Here is a 16,762-nt window from a genome sequence, read left to right as displayed (position 1 = left end):
TGTTCGCTGGGCGAACTGGATGTCCTGACATCTTACATATTACATCACAAAGCAGTGCCTCCATCTCAAACAGCCCACCACCCCAAACGGAGATGGCATCGACTTGACGTTGCCTTTGGGAGGAGAGAGACACACAATGATTTATCTTAAGGTGCCTTGAAAGAATGGACATTGTCGGCGACCAGGGAAGCTGATATTGATATGTTTGCAATGTGAGTGAATGAGTGATAGATACAATACAGACTATACAACATATCGATGGATGATCCTGTCTGATCATATTATTGTGTAAAAATCACAGTCATTGCAGGAAATCGTTTTACTAGTACGAAATCGATAAGTCTGACGTTCAGTGTACTGAGAGTCTTTGCTTTAGAGATACGTATATCATCTCACTGAGATATCTCAGGATTAACATCGCCTCAAGTGATGCCTCGAGTGCATGAAACCCACATACTATATAGCTATTAATACATTTGCCAATAATGTATCTGAACTGCAACATTGTGTACCGTGTTTAAAAGATTTTAGTAACCCTTAAAATGATAACCTACAATTACTTGCCAGGAGACGTTTGATAATGTATTCCCTTTAACAGTAGATCGGGAGTGGTGTGTGAAAACTGGACCAAAGCTGGGATCTTTCTGAGAAGGGGCAGGGGATGTGCACAGTTCATTTTCACCCATTTCCACGTGAGTTTCAATGCTCCTTCAATAAACATTCAGGACAAAAAGGGGGTTGGGGTGCACCCGAACAACCCTCCAGCCCCCTCTGTCACCCCCACCCCCCCGCGAGTCTACTCTCTGGTTCAGCCTATGAATCATGTACGTTACGTACAGTGTGACTGTATTAGATGATCTCCACTTAGAGGGAGGGAGTGAGTGAGTTAATATTTAACGTCACATCGGCAATATATTAGCCACATCGGCACGATCAACCCAGAGAGACGGGAACAGATTGCCATACACACTTGTATAGACAGACGATGTAAATATAAATACTAAACAAACATCCACACAAAATGTGCATAAACATGGACCAAATACCCAATGTGATGAATCACTATCTGCAAAATCAATACCGTGATTCTTTGTCCTTGCTAAACCCTGTCGTTAAATCTTTGTCCTGCTGAATTAATTTCTGAAATCAATAAATAGCTCGTGTCATCACCTACTGCACAATCAATGACTTTGAAAGTAAAAGAAACACTTGTTTCCAGAAGAGTGTTCCACTGATTTTATCTGAGCGTATCCCGGAAGGACTCTTCTTCTCGGTTCTGCAAGTGGGAACTTCAGTTGTTTTTGCAAAGCTTCATCTCAACAAGAACATATTTCAATGTCCAATCAAGACGTCACATTACCTTGTCTTTCTTGATACCTGCATTTCTTTGAAGCATAGTTTGCATAGGTGAAAGCAGCTTTGAAGAAGATCCTTGGTTACAAAGAAACACGGTTGAAATCTCGCGAGAGTTTACTGACGACGTGAACACTTGGCCTGAGACTATGCGGGCGTCTGTACCTGCTGCGTGGTACGGTATATTTGCATGTATCTCAGGTATGTTGTGTTAATTTATATTTGTAAGGATGTGTTTTATTTGTTGAACATAAGTTAGCGCTAAACGTTATTTGGAGATTCCTTTATCGTTAATTTTGTCGTTTTGCAATGAATGCTTCTCTTTGTCAAAGTGTTGCAAAAAATCTCCATGGAACATAAGTTTCCTGGTATATTACCAATGGTGCACTACCATTTTTTTCACGTCTCATACTAGTAATTCTGATTATGGACCGTTTACTGCAGGTGCACTATGCATACTCTATACATCACTACCACGGATTTGTTAGTCAGCATACTTTTCACGACAGCATATAATTTTTTTTTGGTTCCCACTTCCCTGCCACCTACAAATGCTATTATTCATTATCAAAAGATACACCGTGGAAACAATTCTGCAGTTACTACACACACTTTTAAATTTAAAAGCCTACCCGTTTGAAAAACACGCATTTTACAACATTAATTTTAGAAAATCATTAAATAACGACTAAGCGTTAAGTACATTGTGTGCTTTTAGGAATCCGTCAAAAAGTATCTGGCCAGTTAGTGCAACGTACCCATTACCTAAAACCTAGTAATATTTACTTCTGTAAATATTGCATACCTTTTAACAGAACTTTTTTTTTGCCCTCTACACAAATTGAGGAATCGGTTTCTGAGGATAGTTAAGATTGGGTATTCTTTCGCACTAGTACCATATTTACAGACAAACAACAGAGTTTATGAAACAGCTGAACAAATATTAACCGTAGAGTTGCCTGGGAAATCATGAATGTGGTGGGCTTACATATTTCTGATAACATTAGTGAGGACAACAGGTGTTGACGAAAATGGGAAGCGTGACTGTGCTTCTTTACCAGCACATCCGCTACTCACACAAATTACATGTCTTTGGTACCTGTTGCGTTCTCTACGTCTTGAATTTGACGACGGACTGAGCACTATTAGATCTAAGATCAGGTAGTGTCAATGATCTCAAAATTTGTTCGAGTCCAACCTTCCATCCACAGTAATCATTTTGTTATACTGTTAGTGAGCTAAGGAAGATTTAAACTTACATTTTGACCTTTATCCATACATCGAATTCTTTAAAAAATACATGAACTGTGCCTGTGAGAGTCTTTGACCTCAGATGCTTTAAGTCAAGGTTGTGTGTTGGGTCATTTTTAATCGTGTTTATTTTGAGGAAGAATCCAAGTATTTTGAATGAATTTGAATATTTGGGTACCGGGCCGTGTAGGGTACCGGGTACGTTTCTGTACAGACACTTTTAGGGGGCATTTCTGTATACAGAAACATATCTAGGGTACATATCTGTAGTACCTGTGCTGACAACGCCCTCGTCGACAAAAGTGTCAGTCCATTATGTGGATTATCTTGTTGAAACATTGACCATTGACATTGACATTGTGATGTTTCCCTGTGACCTTGCCATGGACAATGTGACGTGTCGTTTGACCAGTCACTGTCCCACCCCTGTGCGGTGTTTCTGGCGTGTCTGGCCTGTTGATGGTAACCGTGAAGGTCCGCTTACGATTGTTCTTCAGCAACCCCTGCTTGTAATAAGAGGCGAAGAACGGGACCGGGTGGTCAAGGTGGCTGCCACATATCACTGTATCCCAATCGCATAGATCTATGCTCATGCTCTTAACCATTGGATTGTCTAGTCCAGACTCGATTATTTACAGACTGTAACCATGTAGCTGGAATATTGCGGCAGTTAACAACAAATAGTGCGGTGGTTAGCGACAAATAGTGCGACGGTTAACAAGAAATAGTGCGACATCCAACCAACCTGGTGATGAGAGACTGAGAAACATGCAGCATGTAAGAATGTCACACTGCAGGATGCCTACGGTACATGAAGGTTCAACACTGTGCAAACGCCGCCTGATCAATACTGTTTCTTCCTTAAAGACTGACTGCGTTAACGAAGCATGCTTAAGTGTTTGGTTCCAAGAAAACATAAGCGTCTCACAATGGTAAATCCGAGGTTCCCCTTGCTGTTTGAGGTCACGTGCTTCGTGACTTTCACAATGTTGTATTTAGGAAGGTTGTCACATAAATCACTTAATTCCACTGCCACACATTGCTGTTTGTTCCTGTTCTTGTCCAGAACATATACAACCTTTATAATATAGTATGTACGGGAACTACATCGTCGATCGAAGGGAAACAAGGGCTATATGAGTGATGCTTGAAAGAACAGACAGAGAGAGGGCAACATGACTAACTTGCAAGTTCAGTAAAAAAAAGCACATGCTCTTCATTTGACGTTTTCCCAAACAAATCGATCTTGTTGAATACGCCTATCACATGGCAAATGTTTCAGTAGAGCATGTTCTTACAGTCGTCTCCTCGGAAAGGTTAGGTAAAAGATAAAATAAGATTTGAATTATACATGTAAGGTAAGGCATTAGTTTCAGCCACCTTAATGCGTTTCTTGTTGAGAGTGCATATTACCCACCGTTTGACTCAAAGGGGGACTGTTGGAAAACCATTAATGTGTTTGCACGGAAGCTTGTCATATTATTCAAATGCTACACTCTGTATACGTTTAATGGGTGGTTCACAATGATGTGCACGTCTGTTATCCCGTTGACTTAAAGAGGGCGACATTCATACTATCTTCTATTATTACAGTATTTACTGAATTACATCGGCGAACATGAACTTTGGTATTGCTTGAGTCAGGAAGCTTTGAACAATATAACATAGCATGTCAGCTAATAGATACACACGCGTGGACGCTCTCTCGCTCGTACCCACCCAACATACATTCATCCACCATCCATCCATCCATCATTCACCACCGTGGATCCATCAACCTATACATCCATCATCCGTATACACACACATGTACACACACACGCACACGCACGCACGCACGCACGCACGCACGCACGCACGCACGCACGCACGCACACACACACACATACATACATACATACATACATACATACATATATACATGTCCTCTAGCGGTGACTGGATCCGCTGGTCGAGGATGCCGATTTTGGATTTATCGTGATAATGATATCACTATACACGTTACTGACCCAGAGGTTGTCAACGTCCAGGGCGATGTCCAACATGAAGGCAATATGCCATACTGAAAACACTCTACGAAGCGGCGTTTAAGGAAACTGTGTTGTTATCCGAACCAGGCACTTGTAAAGGTTCATAATTATGGCCACTCTTTGAACCAACGGTCAGCACATCCAGCATCATCTAAGGAATGCAACTCTGCAATACGTTATGTCAGTCTGAGAGGGTACAATTATCAAACTGATGCCAAACATTTCAAATAAATTTGATATTCCAGCCAAATACATTGAAATCGCTAATGGCAGTTTAAGACAACTTCGGTCATGTTGTGCATAGAGATGTTGAGCCATTACGTTCTCTGATGTGCTACAGTGAGTAATTGTGCATATTTCCCATGAGATTTGCCTGCTTTATGTTAAAAGATAATGACAGTTGCTACACACGCCTAATTAACATCATTGTTAGTGTGCGAACATCACGTCAGAAGACAATGTGTGCCGCATTGTTAGCGATCTGGAACATTTTAAATTACTTCAGATTTACTTTACGTCGTAATTTTGTATGAAACTGTTCTTTTCTCAAAAACTAGTTTCATGAAAATCGCTGTGAGACTTAGTCGCAGTAATTTTTCAAATGAGCGAGAACACAAAGGGCTGATCGATGTTTGATGTGTACCTGTACGGACTTATAGCACCTGGACATCAAGCTCTTGATTCTGTCAAATCATGTGATGATTCACTGTTGAATGTATACAGTAAAACACCATCGGTTACCATAACTGCCAGTGTTGTTTAGCTACATTAAAGGTCGGTACGCTGCAATATTCACGTTTACTTTCGTGTAATGCCTTCATCACCATCATTCACTGTATTGAGTTGTCTGGTCTGGCCGTACCAGGATCCACAGAACTTATGATTGTGTATCACTTCATGCTCCATGAGAATCTCCGCAGCAATAAACATCTAAGATCTGTCACATTTGAGAATTTCCTCACACATAAAAATATAAATATACATTGCATTTTGTTTGGAATTATGTAAATGCAACCGATCACTACCATTAGTAATGGCCCAACGTGCTAAATGCTATACCTTGAGTATTATTGTGAGATAGACAAAAATATATAAATATCAGTGGCTCAGACGTGAAGGTATAAACGCATAAATTGATATTCAAATAACCTGGAAATATGAGAAAGCACAACCATGAACATGGAGAAAACAGATATCGTCGCAGTATATGATTCTAGTATTTATTTCTTATTTAAAAAATATTTATTTATTTATTTATTTATTTATTTATTTATTTATTTATTTATTTATTTATTTATTTATTTATTTATTTATTTATTTATTTATTTATTTATTTATTTATTTATTTATTTATTTATTTATTTATTTATTTATTTATTTATTTATTTATTTATTTATTTATTTATATATATATCTCGGGGAAGAGAAATCAGCACAAGTTGCCTCAGCTAGGCTAGCCCGGTTCCGAAATATTTACAGGACATGAGAAAAGAGAGATGAAGCAGGAGCTTTGTCTATTTACTTGTACATATGTTATTAGCTGGTAATGGTATACATATGGACGGAGTGATACAAATGTAAATCCTTATTGCAGCTTAAGAGTGAACACCCACTTACGAGTGTCAACATAGCAAGGGATAGTCTCTGTTTACGAATTCCAGTTAAAATAGTATTTTCTTGCAGTCTGACAAAATGACAATTTACATTTATCTGCAGAAGAAAGCATCACGATTTTTGTGGTTTCATGTAATTGAGGATTGGAAGAGCTGTTGTTACAGTTGTTACATCATGGAAGTCACATGACTACTACAGTCAACTCCAGATAGTGGCTACAACTATAATAGTATATGTATATACAGGCATGACTTCACATTTGCTAACACTGTTGTAGACTTCGAGCTCCACGACGAGTCATCATACGTTAGCCAAATTAGTTCACTGAGGAAAGTACGCAAGGTAGTATAGACCTATTGTGTTTTAAGTAAATCTTTTGCGTTTCTTGTACTCATAGATTTGTAATTGAGTAAATGTGATTTTTTATTGAGCAAAATACGCAAATACGTATTATCTGGAGCTCTGTAAAGAGTAACGCTGGCAGGGTATACGTGTGTAAGGACAGAGTAAACAGACTTTGCAACCACATGGTCCCTTAAATATACTGGACAATAATAGTTATGAACATTTTGAAATTATGAATAATGATCTCTTTATCCATTGACACCATGATGAAATATCAATCATAAAAATACCAATATCCCTAATTTATTTTGTGCAGAGTATGTGACGAGTATATTGCAATTGTATTGATTTGAAAATATTAAAAAATATCCATCACCAGTTAAGCACTATGCACTCTGATCTTCAAAAGCCTGAAACGCAGTAAGAACCTTGTATTGAATAGGATATTGCTAACTATTGCCGTGATAGCCAGGTTCCTTCAGTTGAGGCTGAAGCACAATTAACTGTACTGGTACTATAAGAATCAGCATGATTCAGCAGAGAATAAGACACAGGTGTCTGCAAATTCTTTAGAATCCGTAAACAAAATATATAGAATTTATGTAACACATTATAAAGTAACTATGGTGAAAGTAAAGGTGCATGAATAACTAAAGCAAAGAGATACAACAAATTATACTACACGGCAAGTTTATGAAGAATATTACTATATATGAGAATCTGTACTTTCATGCTGTGATATCCGTTGTCTATATGAAAGTCGTGCGATCTGAACCTTGTAGTCGCGATATCCGGAACTTATGCGTTTGAAATTCATAATATACAGCATGAAACACATCCTCCACGTGGACAACTATCTGTATTTCAATGCCTTATTCTAAACAACGACAGTACAAATGGACGGTTACAAGATCAGAGACACTGACAATTCATAATCACTGGGTATATAGGTGAAATTTTATTCACGTAATGCCTTTGTGTACGTCGTCAAGACAACTTCCCCAACACGAATTATGTACTTGAAATATTACAGGTAACCGGATATACACTCAGAACACACTCGCACACACAAACGTAATTGCAGTACACACTACTTGTCGCCATCCATCGTGGTGGCATATGTCTTTAAAGGGTTTGCACATACATGAATGTATGAATTGTAATATGTAAATGCTAACACCATACATTGTCGTTGAACTGTGATGTCGTATAAAATGGAAGAATAGCACAAATATTCTCGTTTTGAATTGTATTGTAAAACTCTTTTCTGTTTGTGCACACATCGATATAGTTATTTTCATCTCAGTTATATAGAACAAAATTTGGTCGGGACATTTCCCAACAAATCAAAAAATCATGGCGATAACTGGTTTCTAATAAACAGTTTATTAAAGTTACCTATAGTTGATAGTAATTGACAAGTGCCTGGTTCGAGAGAGCAATAAAGTTTTTCTTATCGCCGCTTCGCAGATCGTTTTTATTGCGGCATATTGGCTTCTATTGGAGATCACCCTGGGCTTCGACAACCTCTGGGTCAGTTGCGGGTATAGTGATATTATGATAAATCCAGAATCCGCGCCTTCGATCAGCAGATCAGTCAACTCTAAGGGACACTCTAAAATTCACCATAGTAACACTGAGAGACCTTACTCTACAATTTATTGAAAATATTTACTACGCTACAAAACAACAACTAAAAACACGAGTATGTCTGTGTGTGTGTGTGTGTGTGTTTACATATTTGTACTTGAGCAGTCCAGCCAATAGAAAGAATTCTGCTTGCTACGATCAGGATGTTTATACGTTTAGTTTCATTATTATTGTAAATGTTTAATATCGCGAACGACCATCGAATGGAAACCTGTCATTTGCAGAAGCTAAATATATTAACTCACATCTTTTCATGCAGAAGAGGACCCTGAAACACAGACGCAGATGGGTTGAATATTCGCTAAAGCTCTAAACCGTGGCATTTGCATTTGACGGTGTTTTAATCCTGAAATCATGGGTGGCATGTAGAGCCACAGAGCGCTGTTCCTGCACAATCCTGGCATGGTTCATGAACAGCACAGTTACAGAGCACCTGCTCTGTGTTTTTTGACTCCAGACTGCCTTCATACGACAATATTGTCTGTGGGTGACGTGTGGACCTTTAGCATCTATATAACTAATCCTATACTACTCTCTGTATATCAAGCCTAACCATTTCATTTTCAATGTATTTCCACAACCATCATTGACACGTATTATATTCGTGATATAACATATGTCATGTTTAGGATTACTATCTCGGTTAAGTATAGATTCTAATACTACTGGGTCCCATTCAGGATTCGAACCTACACCCAGTGAGTCAGGCACCTAATAGCCAGCACACAAAATCAATCGCTTAACCCACTCGCCCACCGTGACTTTCTTTATAGAATAGTCGTGATGGTAGAGTTTATGGTGGTGATTGCAAGACTTAGTGTAACTTTATTTTACTGTTCCCGGGTGTTTTTTTCACATAATGATGAAGTAGGTATGTCATGTAATCAAGAGCATCTGTAAATGAAGCTATTTTCTTTTTCGCGCTTGTGAAAAATTCATAACTGTTTAGCTGAGAGGTAATCAAAGTATTCGTGTACTGTTAAATGAATAATCACTGATAATTATCAATATATCTTCCTTTGCAGAATATTTCGTCAAGAAATGCTCTAGAATTATCATCACTGTTCCAACAAGGGTATATCTTCAGTATTTGTCGTCAATGGCGACCACAAGCTGCGTGGTGTGGTTAATTTCTCTTTCCTTGTTGCTTATAATATCGATCGGGTTGGAAAACTGCTAGAATATTGCTGACTGTGGTGTAAAACAACAAACAACTGAGGCAAACATGAATTCTTTCTTTAGGTTAGAAATAACGTCTTTTGTAACATGTATCGGTTCACGAATACAACCCTTCATCAGTCAAATGTGAAAAGTGATGATATGACAATGGCATCCAGCGTACTAAATGCTATATTTGGTACCATATTTTCATCAATACCATGGTCTTTTACTTTGTCATCAGTGAACCTCGAGGGAATAAGATATTTAATGCAGCAATCGCGGTTTCCACTGATTCTCATAACAAAAGAGAGCGCTTATTTCCCTAACCCTTACCGTTAAACAGGTGAGGACATAAGGCACTAGGTATTCCACATTTTGATAAAATTAAATTTTCATATCTAATTCCGCAAAATGTGTTTTCCATTACATCCATTTTATCTCGTCTACTTTCCTGCCTTTGAAGAAATCGTTTTCCTATATTCTATTATGTACATCTCTTGGGAAAAATCGATTAATATCTTTTGTATCCGAGTTTCAACATAAAATCAATATTTGCTTTATAGGTGTATGAGCTACTTGTATGTGGTAACTGATAAAACAGGGGGAAAATAATAAGGACATGATTGCTCTGTAGCTTGTTTTAACCCAACATCTACTAGAAAAATAGAAAACTTCGTCGCATCATCTCACGAAGTGTCTTTTTTCCATAGTTCTTGCATCATGGTGGGGAATGTCACAAAGACTTTCATAAAGAGTTAACTTGGTTTAAACCTTAAAATAGCTCTGCAAAACATTGCCAGTGGACGACATGCGGGCTCCAAGTGCATCTGTCGAGATGTCATACATGTAGCTATGTTGGTGGGATTTACCTTCCTCCGCTTGTTGGAGGTTTGCGTTGTTGGTGAGAGTAGGTCATGTGTCTGTTGCTGTGTTTCAAGTGTCTGTAGAAAGTCAAACGATGTGTTCCATTTGAAAGCGCGTTCTGTGCAGACAATGCGTTTGAAATAACGGTTTTGGCCAATTTTTAATGTTTTTTTTAAAATTAAGATCGTTTCTACGTGGTATTTCTTGATAAAAAGGCAATTCAGAACAAACGGTCGCTTTACTGGTCTCCTTTCTTTTCACTTCAACGCAGTGACATCGAAAAGATCCTTGGTCATGAGTGGGACTTGGGGTGGGGGTGTGGGGGGTGTTTGGTTTTGTTCTGTTGGGCTTTTTTGTATTTCTTTTGTGTACTTTCTTTGCTTAGTCCGTTGTTGTGTGTTTTGTTTTGTTATTTGGACTTGTTATTTCTTTTTCATTTATTTGGCTCTTTTCGGTTCTGTTATTTTCTCTTTTTATTTTTTTATTTTTAATTCCGACATATCAAAACAGCAAACCCTGGTCGACCTGTCTTGATAATATCATTCAGCATAATAACCTCATTGGTGAATGAGCATCACGCATTACGCAAATGGCGCGATGCGAAAAGCAGTATTTATTTGAATATGAACAATCTTGCTGCCCAGATGATGGAGTGAGTGAGTGAGTTTACTTTTACGCAGCACTCAGCAATATTCCAGCTATATGGCGGCGGTCTGTAAATAATCGAGTTTGGACTGATTTGAGTCTGAATTAGATAATCTGAAGCCCTTAATCTTTGAGTTACAAATATTCTATCAATAAAGCCAAGTTTGATAAATGAGATAAAAAAACCTTTCACATTTCCCCCAACATAATTGGAACAATGCGATTCAGATTACTGATCCGGAATAATGTCTGTTGACTATCGTCCTATGAACGAATGTATGTGCTGAAGCCTGTTAGCTAATGAAAACATATTTGATGTCGTATTGAACATTTCATGTGGAAGAAATACCGTTTCCATTGGGATGACTTAATCGTTTTGGTAAACACATGGGGTAGTTACCAGGAAGTATATATCCTATAAACTGAAAGTATGACGTTGTTCCAGAAGGTATTTCTCTACCAATATGGAAAAGCAGAGGTGTGGGTCTTTACAATCTCTTGCAATTGCGTTTTTTTATCAATTTTGACTGATTCGTTTTGAATGTTGTATTAATGGTCATTACGTGGTTTGGTTTGGTAGCTTTTTATTTAACCGTACTCAGCAATATTCCAGCCACATGGCGGCGGTCTGTAGATAATCAAGTCTGGATCAGGCAATCCAGTGATCAACAGCATGAGCATTTGGGATACGATGACCTTTGAGTCTGCCCCCCGATCCCGTTAGTCGCCTCTTACGACAAGCATGGGTTGCTTGTAAACCAAATCTAACCTGCATCTTCACAGGTCCAGACATCTTTCTTATCTGATACATATTTGTCTGTTTTGTTTGTAAAATAATCCGTTTCTTCCACTTGCACTATTTTGTGTCTTGTAAATTTTTGTTTGTTGCTTGTTGTGATTTCGTGCTTATGTGTAGATACATGCGTGCACTTTAGATTTGTGCTGTCAAAGAGTACGCATTTCAAATTTAAAACGCCAAAGAAAGAGGAAAATGTTAAATCGATGGAAAAGTGGATTTATTACCACGCGGATTCTCAGAACTTCTCAGTATTTGCCTGGATTCCAAAATCAAAATACAGGACTGTGACAAAGACGTTTACTTTACGCTTCAGGTGTATCGATTCTGATATGGCTAAAAAACCCAAGTAGTCATTTCCTTTGAATATTTCATTTGTTCCATAGTTAGACTGTAAACTTACAAAAGCTATCTTTCCAATTATGTCAGGCAATTTACCTGCAATCCACCATTTGGAATGTACATTTCACAATTGTTGAGGCCCAGTGGAGCATACCCTTCTCACGAAGACTTCAAAGGGCGTCCTCCCAGTTGTGAGAACTCCCAGTTGTGAGACACATGAATTAATGGTTCAGTGCATGTAGGTGCTGCTTCCGCGTCCGCACAATGAAAGTGGGAACAGCCATGTTGCTGAAGAGTACCCACCGGAGGCATAGTTCATGAATGTATTACCTAACGCAGAAGACATCGTTTATTGAAGAGCATTTATTGTTGTTGTTTTTTTTTCAGTGAAGAAAAACAATAGATACAGATATAGTGAAATAGATTATCAAGAATATGGAGCGACCAGGTACTTGTTGTCGTATAATGGTGATGAAAAGAGCAGTCATAGGTTCACAAAGACATTTGTATAAATTATATTTAAACAGTTATTGTAGTCAGATTTTATCATTTACGATGAATTAGGTAGACACCCCGTCAGTATATCTGTAAAAGTAAGAATTATATCAAACTGGACTAAAATGTTATGTTGTAATGACAAATTAAATACCATGTTATATAATGTTATGTAAAATTTGTATTCTTTAAATATTGACTTTAATGTTCCATTGTTATCAAGTGTCATGCGTATCATAACATTTGCTATTTTACAGACGTATTTGTGACAATTACATTATTACCATAGACTCTGGTTAACTAAATTAGAACTTCAAACCATAGGTTGCCCGTTGAAACAACACATTGTTACGGAATTGAAAGATGAACCTGTGATGGACGCCACATTATATTATTCTGTCCAGCACTAAATATCCATAGACATCAATTTATTTCCCAATAACTGTAAAGTTACAAAATGTATCAAAACCCGACTTTGTTCAATGTTTTAATGTGCATTTATAGAATAAAATGTCATGTTACTTACAAAATTCAGTTACACAGCTAAACCCTAATTATCTAGCCAAAAACCTATATAGCTTGGGTTAATCTATTCTATTTCTATTCTGTTTTCTTTGTTAATTACCTTTTCCATTGTCTAGGAGTCTCATCAACCTTTCTTAACGGTTAGGAAGAAAATTAGGAAGAAGTAAAACTGAAGCCCTTAAAATATCAGAAGCCACACCCATCCAGCAACGACGAACACTGTCAGTTGGTGCGTTGTTAAAATTCAACCTGTACAGATATTGCCATTTGCAGTTACAGGTGTTCTCGCTGTTGATACCTGTTGGATCTACGATTATGAACATTCCTGGTCCAGGACCCCCTACAAGAGGCTGTTCAACTGTCCCTGTGGGTGTTGTGGCGACTCATGGACACGTTCCTGCTGTCCACGAGAGCCTGTGTGCCACCACAACAAAACAGTGGACGTCACTCCTCAGCCAGAGGACAATAGCGCAACGTAAGTCTTGACTATTCGGGGCCTCCTTTCGCAAAACATTAAGGTGATCGTAAGTCATAAAGGAAACCTTAGTGCAGTAAGTTAAGGCTGACTACAGTAGAAGTTGCTTCCTTAAAGGTTCCCCCGGTGTCCGCATACTTTGGTGAAGTATTGGGATGTATTGCCAGAATATATTTACACACTGCAGTGATGCTTTGTATACCATGCTGTTACTATCTCGATCAAATGACAAAATCCCCATTCGCCGTTAATGACGCGGGTTAGTTGTACCTGTACACTGAATGCACATGTTTAACCGTTTACAACAATATGATCAAAGGGACATGATCAACACCTTACTTTAAGGAATTCTTACATCCATTTTATCAGTAAGGGGCAACAAAGCAAATACTGTTTTCAGTGTCAAAAACATTGTAGACTGTCAGACAGATTGACATTCCAGCTGTATTCTGTGTGTAAGAGCGTCAGTGTTATCATTTAATCCCACGTATTGCTACAAAAACAATGTGTTGCACAACGTGGAGAACACAGTCAAACATGTTTTTCATAATTATAGAAAGAAACCGTCCGATGCTTTCGAGATATTAATGCACCCATTTGTCACCTGTAGGCGACTTGACTAAACCTTACTGTTACATTCATTTCTGCAACAAACCACATTACCTTTTATTCAGCTTCAAAGAGGTTTTCACATATCTAGCAAATTTGTGAGAGGCAGCAATAAAAGTGATAAAATAGAGTGATGTCTATGTAGAGTCTATGTTGACAATCTTACTCTGTGTCCCATGACTCAACCAATGGGAAATATTGTCTAACTTGATGTTCTACGACTGCTGTGTCAGAATGCAAGCTCTGATGCTGGCCGGCATCGTTGTTGGCACATTCTGCATCCTGATGATCTTGACTGTCGTCATGCACATGTGTGGCAGAATTTTCTTAAAGAGGAAAAAGGAAGAGAACAACGCACCTCAAGTCATCATATATAACGTCCACGGTAACGAAACAATTTCCTCTTGACCATCATATATAACGTTCACGGTAACCAAATAATATGCTAAAGACCATCATATATAACCCCCACGGTAACGAAACAATGAACTACATACTGTCATGTAACCGTCAATTAAACAATGTACAATGGCCGATCATGAATTTTCCGTGTCGGCAGAAACTTGTGTGAAATGTCTGACAGTGTAAATCACACACGGGGACACCTTGAGTATACTGGTTACCACTCAGTACAGAGGTCTTCCAGTGTGAAACACACCAATGTCCTTGGGAGTTCCCCGCGTTGAGAACGACGCGTTCCTAATCTCGTCTCTCAAGACAGTGATTAATAAAAACGTAGAGAGCTTGCATGACGCTGTGGGTGAAGTCAGCAACATTAGAGCCAGACGGAGATTGGACGACCTTTAACGGAAGTCCCAAATTAAGGACCCCAAACAATGTACACAACCTGAATGGTCAGCGAGCAAAGTTGCGGGAATATTGATACCAAGTATTTGAAAAGTGTTCTATATTCCATTTATATGATATCAACCCCATCCTGTCTTGAAGAACTACAATTTAGTTTGGATAAATGCTGAACATAGTCAGTGTGTTATGCGGCTAAAGTGCGTTATGCTTAAGGTCACATGCAACCAATATCTCATAAATAATTAAAACACAATTATCACTTATTCATGATATATAACATGTGTTGCTGGCCATGAAAAAGCAAACAAACAAACAAATCAAAATTGCAATATTTTGTCATTGGGTCTTTTAGGCTCCATACAAAGGACCCGGGATACCGAACCAAGTCAGAGCCATTGGGTGTGCACTCAGTTGTGGCGAAATCTTTTCATTTGCTGGCTGATTTGCCGATACACTTATTCGGCTCTCTGTTTGTGGTGTACAAGCCTGATAGGTGTTAATTTCAAATTGCATGTGGTCAATAATTGAAGTTGTGCATTGCATATTGTCATTAGCAAACAGGCAGACAGACATATAGGTGTCAATAAACCAGACATTGAGATTTCTCTGTGACAAAGGCAGTTTGTCACAATCAACATATTTTTTAGGTAACGAGTAGGTCATTTACTTGTTTTTGTACACAACCAGGATTAGACCACTGCTCACGACCTCATACTCCGGGCATGCACACTGTTTCATGGTCCGCAAACCTATTCACTGCGCTTGCGTTGTTGGCGCAGCGTAGCACAGCTGTTGAAACCATTTTTTGCTCCCTAGCGCTAGGGGAAATTTACTGAATCGTTTGAACTCCGATTTCGCGGGCTTTTGTCATGGCGATTTTTTTTCAACTTTATAGGTTGAACTGGCATTTTGATAATTTGTTTCGGTAAGTGCCTACGGAAAGGTATCAGAATCTGCAAAGTGGAGTTGGATGTGACCTTAAAACTGAATCGTGTCTAGATTTCTTGGTATTCTGTAATGTAGACTCTGTTTTCTTCCAAAGAACCAGTGGAGGCATCTGTGACAGTAGGTTCCTGTAGCCCTAGCATGGGGAAGTCAGGAAAACAAGCGCCACCACCGTATGTTGCAGCAACAACCACTGTTTAACGTCGCTTGGATCAGCGTGGAGCACACTGTGATAATACTTCAATGTTTTGTTCTTGAAAACATGAGGGCTTCGACAGAGAACGTATTGAATGAAGATTTCATTGATATTATCTAAACAAGAGAAGGTACCAGTATCAGAATGGAAACCTCTTTGTCTTTTGTGTAAGTGGCCAGTTGACCTGAGGCTTTTGAATAAGCCGTTAGAAATGTTTTTCTCGCTCTTGTGTTGGTTTCGCTTATCGTTGATTTGTTTACCAAATTCGTCCCGGTTTTCACCCGTTGTCTGTCAATGGCATTCATCTATATTGCTATGGTTTTTCAACAAAGACTGGGCTGGTTCATCGTGGTGTAACAGATTTACGTTTCAAATACACATCACTCAAACTTCTATCGGCATCCTTCAATAGCCTTCAATAGCCTTCAATAGCAACTTCGCATGGCAACAATGTTGTAAAGATGTTTGTATAAATCTTAAGGTTATTTAGGACTAATTTCACGTTCAATATTTCCGATGTTCTCATGCACTAATAATTTTGTGTGTGTTAAAATTATGAATTCTTGTTATCAACATATTTGTCAAAATGATGTCATTTCGCAAACTTGAAATGTTGTTGCATAATAAAAACATATCACTGGTGTTCTGATGTCTCGATT

The 16,762-nt window shown here is 38.4% G+C and overlaps 1 protein-coding gene across 2 annotated transcripts; it reads left to right on the top strand.

Moving 5' to 3' along the window:
- Positions 1-1,357: 1,357 nt before the first annotated feature.
- LOC137272920 (uncharacterized) lies at positions 1,358-16,746 on the top strand. 2 transcript variants are annotated; one of them, XM_067805341.1, is made up of 4 exons: positions 1,358-1,554; positions 13,351-13,546; positions 14,389-14,540; positions 16,005-16,746. In XM_067805341.1, the coding sequence occupies exons 1-4, from the start codon at positions 1,503-1,505 to the stop codon at positions 16,106-16,108; spliced, it is 504 nt and encodes a 167-aa protein (XP_067661442.1). In that variant the 5' UTR covers positions 1,358-1,502; the 3' UTR covers positions 16,109-16,746. The 2 variants fall into 2 exon arrangements, with proteins under 2 accessions (XP_067661442.1, XP_067661441.1); XM_067805340.1 differs by having other exon boundaries at positions 1,359-1,554; positions 13,345-13,546.
- Positions 16,747-16,762: the final 16 nt, after the last annotated feature.

This window comes from Haliotis asinina, chromosome 2 (assembly GCF_037392515.1).
Source record: "Haliotis asinina isolate JCU_RB_2024 chromosome 2, JCU_Hal_asi_v2, whole genome shotgun sequence".
NCBI classification, from domain to species: Eukaryota; Metazoa; Mollusca; class Gastropoda; order Lepetellida; family Haliotidae; genus Haliotis; species Haliotis asinina.
Note: the sequence above shows the minus strand (reverse complement) of the source record. Positions and strands in the feature narration are given on the sequence as shown.

Excerpts from the sequence above, each read along its gene's own strand:
- LOC137272920 (XM_067805340.1), top strand. The coding sequence starts at position 1,503 with ATGCGGGCGTCTGTACCTGCTGCGTGGTACGGTATATTTGCATGTATC. Across the intron at positions 1,555-13,344 it reads TATATTTGCATGTATCTCAG|TTACAGGTGTTCTCGCTGTT; the intron begins GTATGTTGTGTT and ends TGCCATTTGCAG. Across the intron at positions 14,541-16,004 it reads CATCATATATAACGTCCACG|AACCAGTGGAGGCATCTGTG; the intron begins GTAACGAAACAA and ends TTTCTTCCAAAG.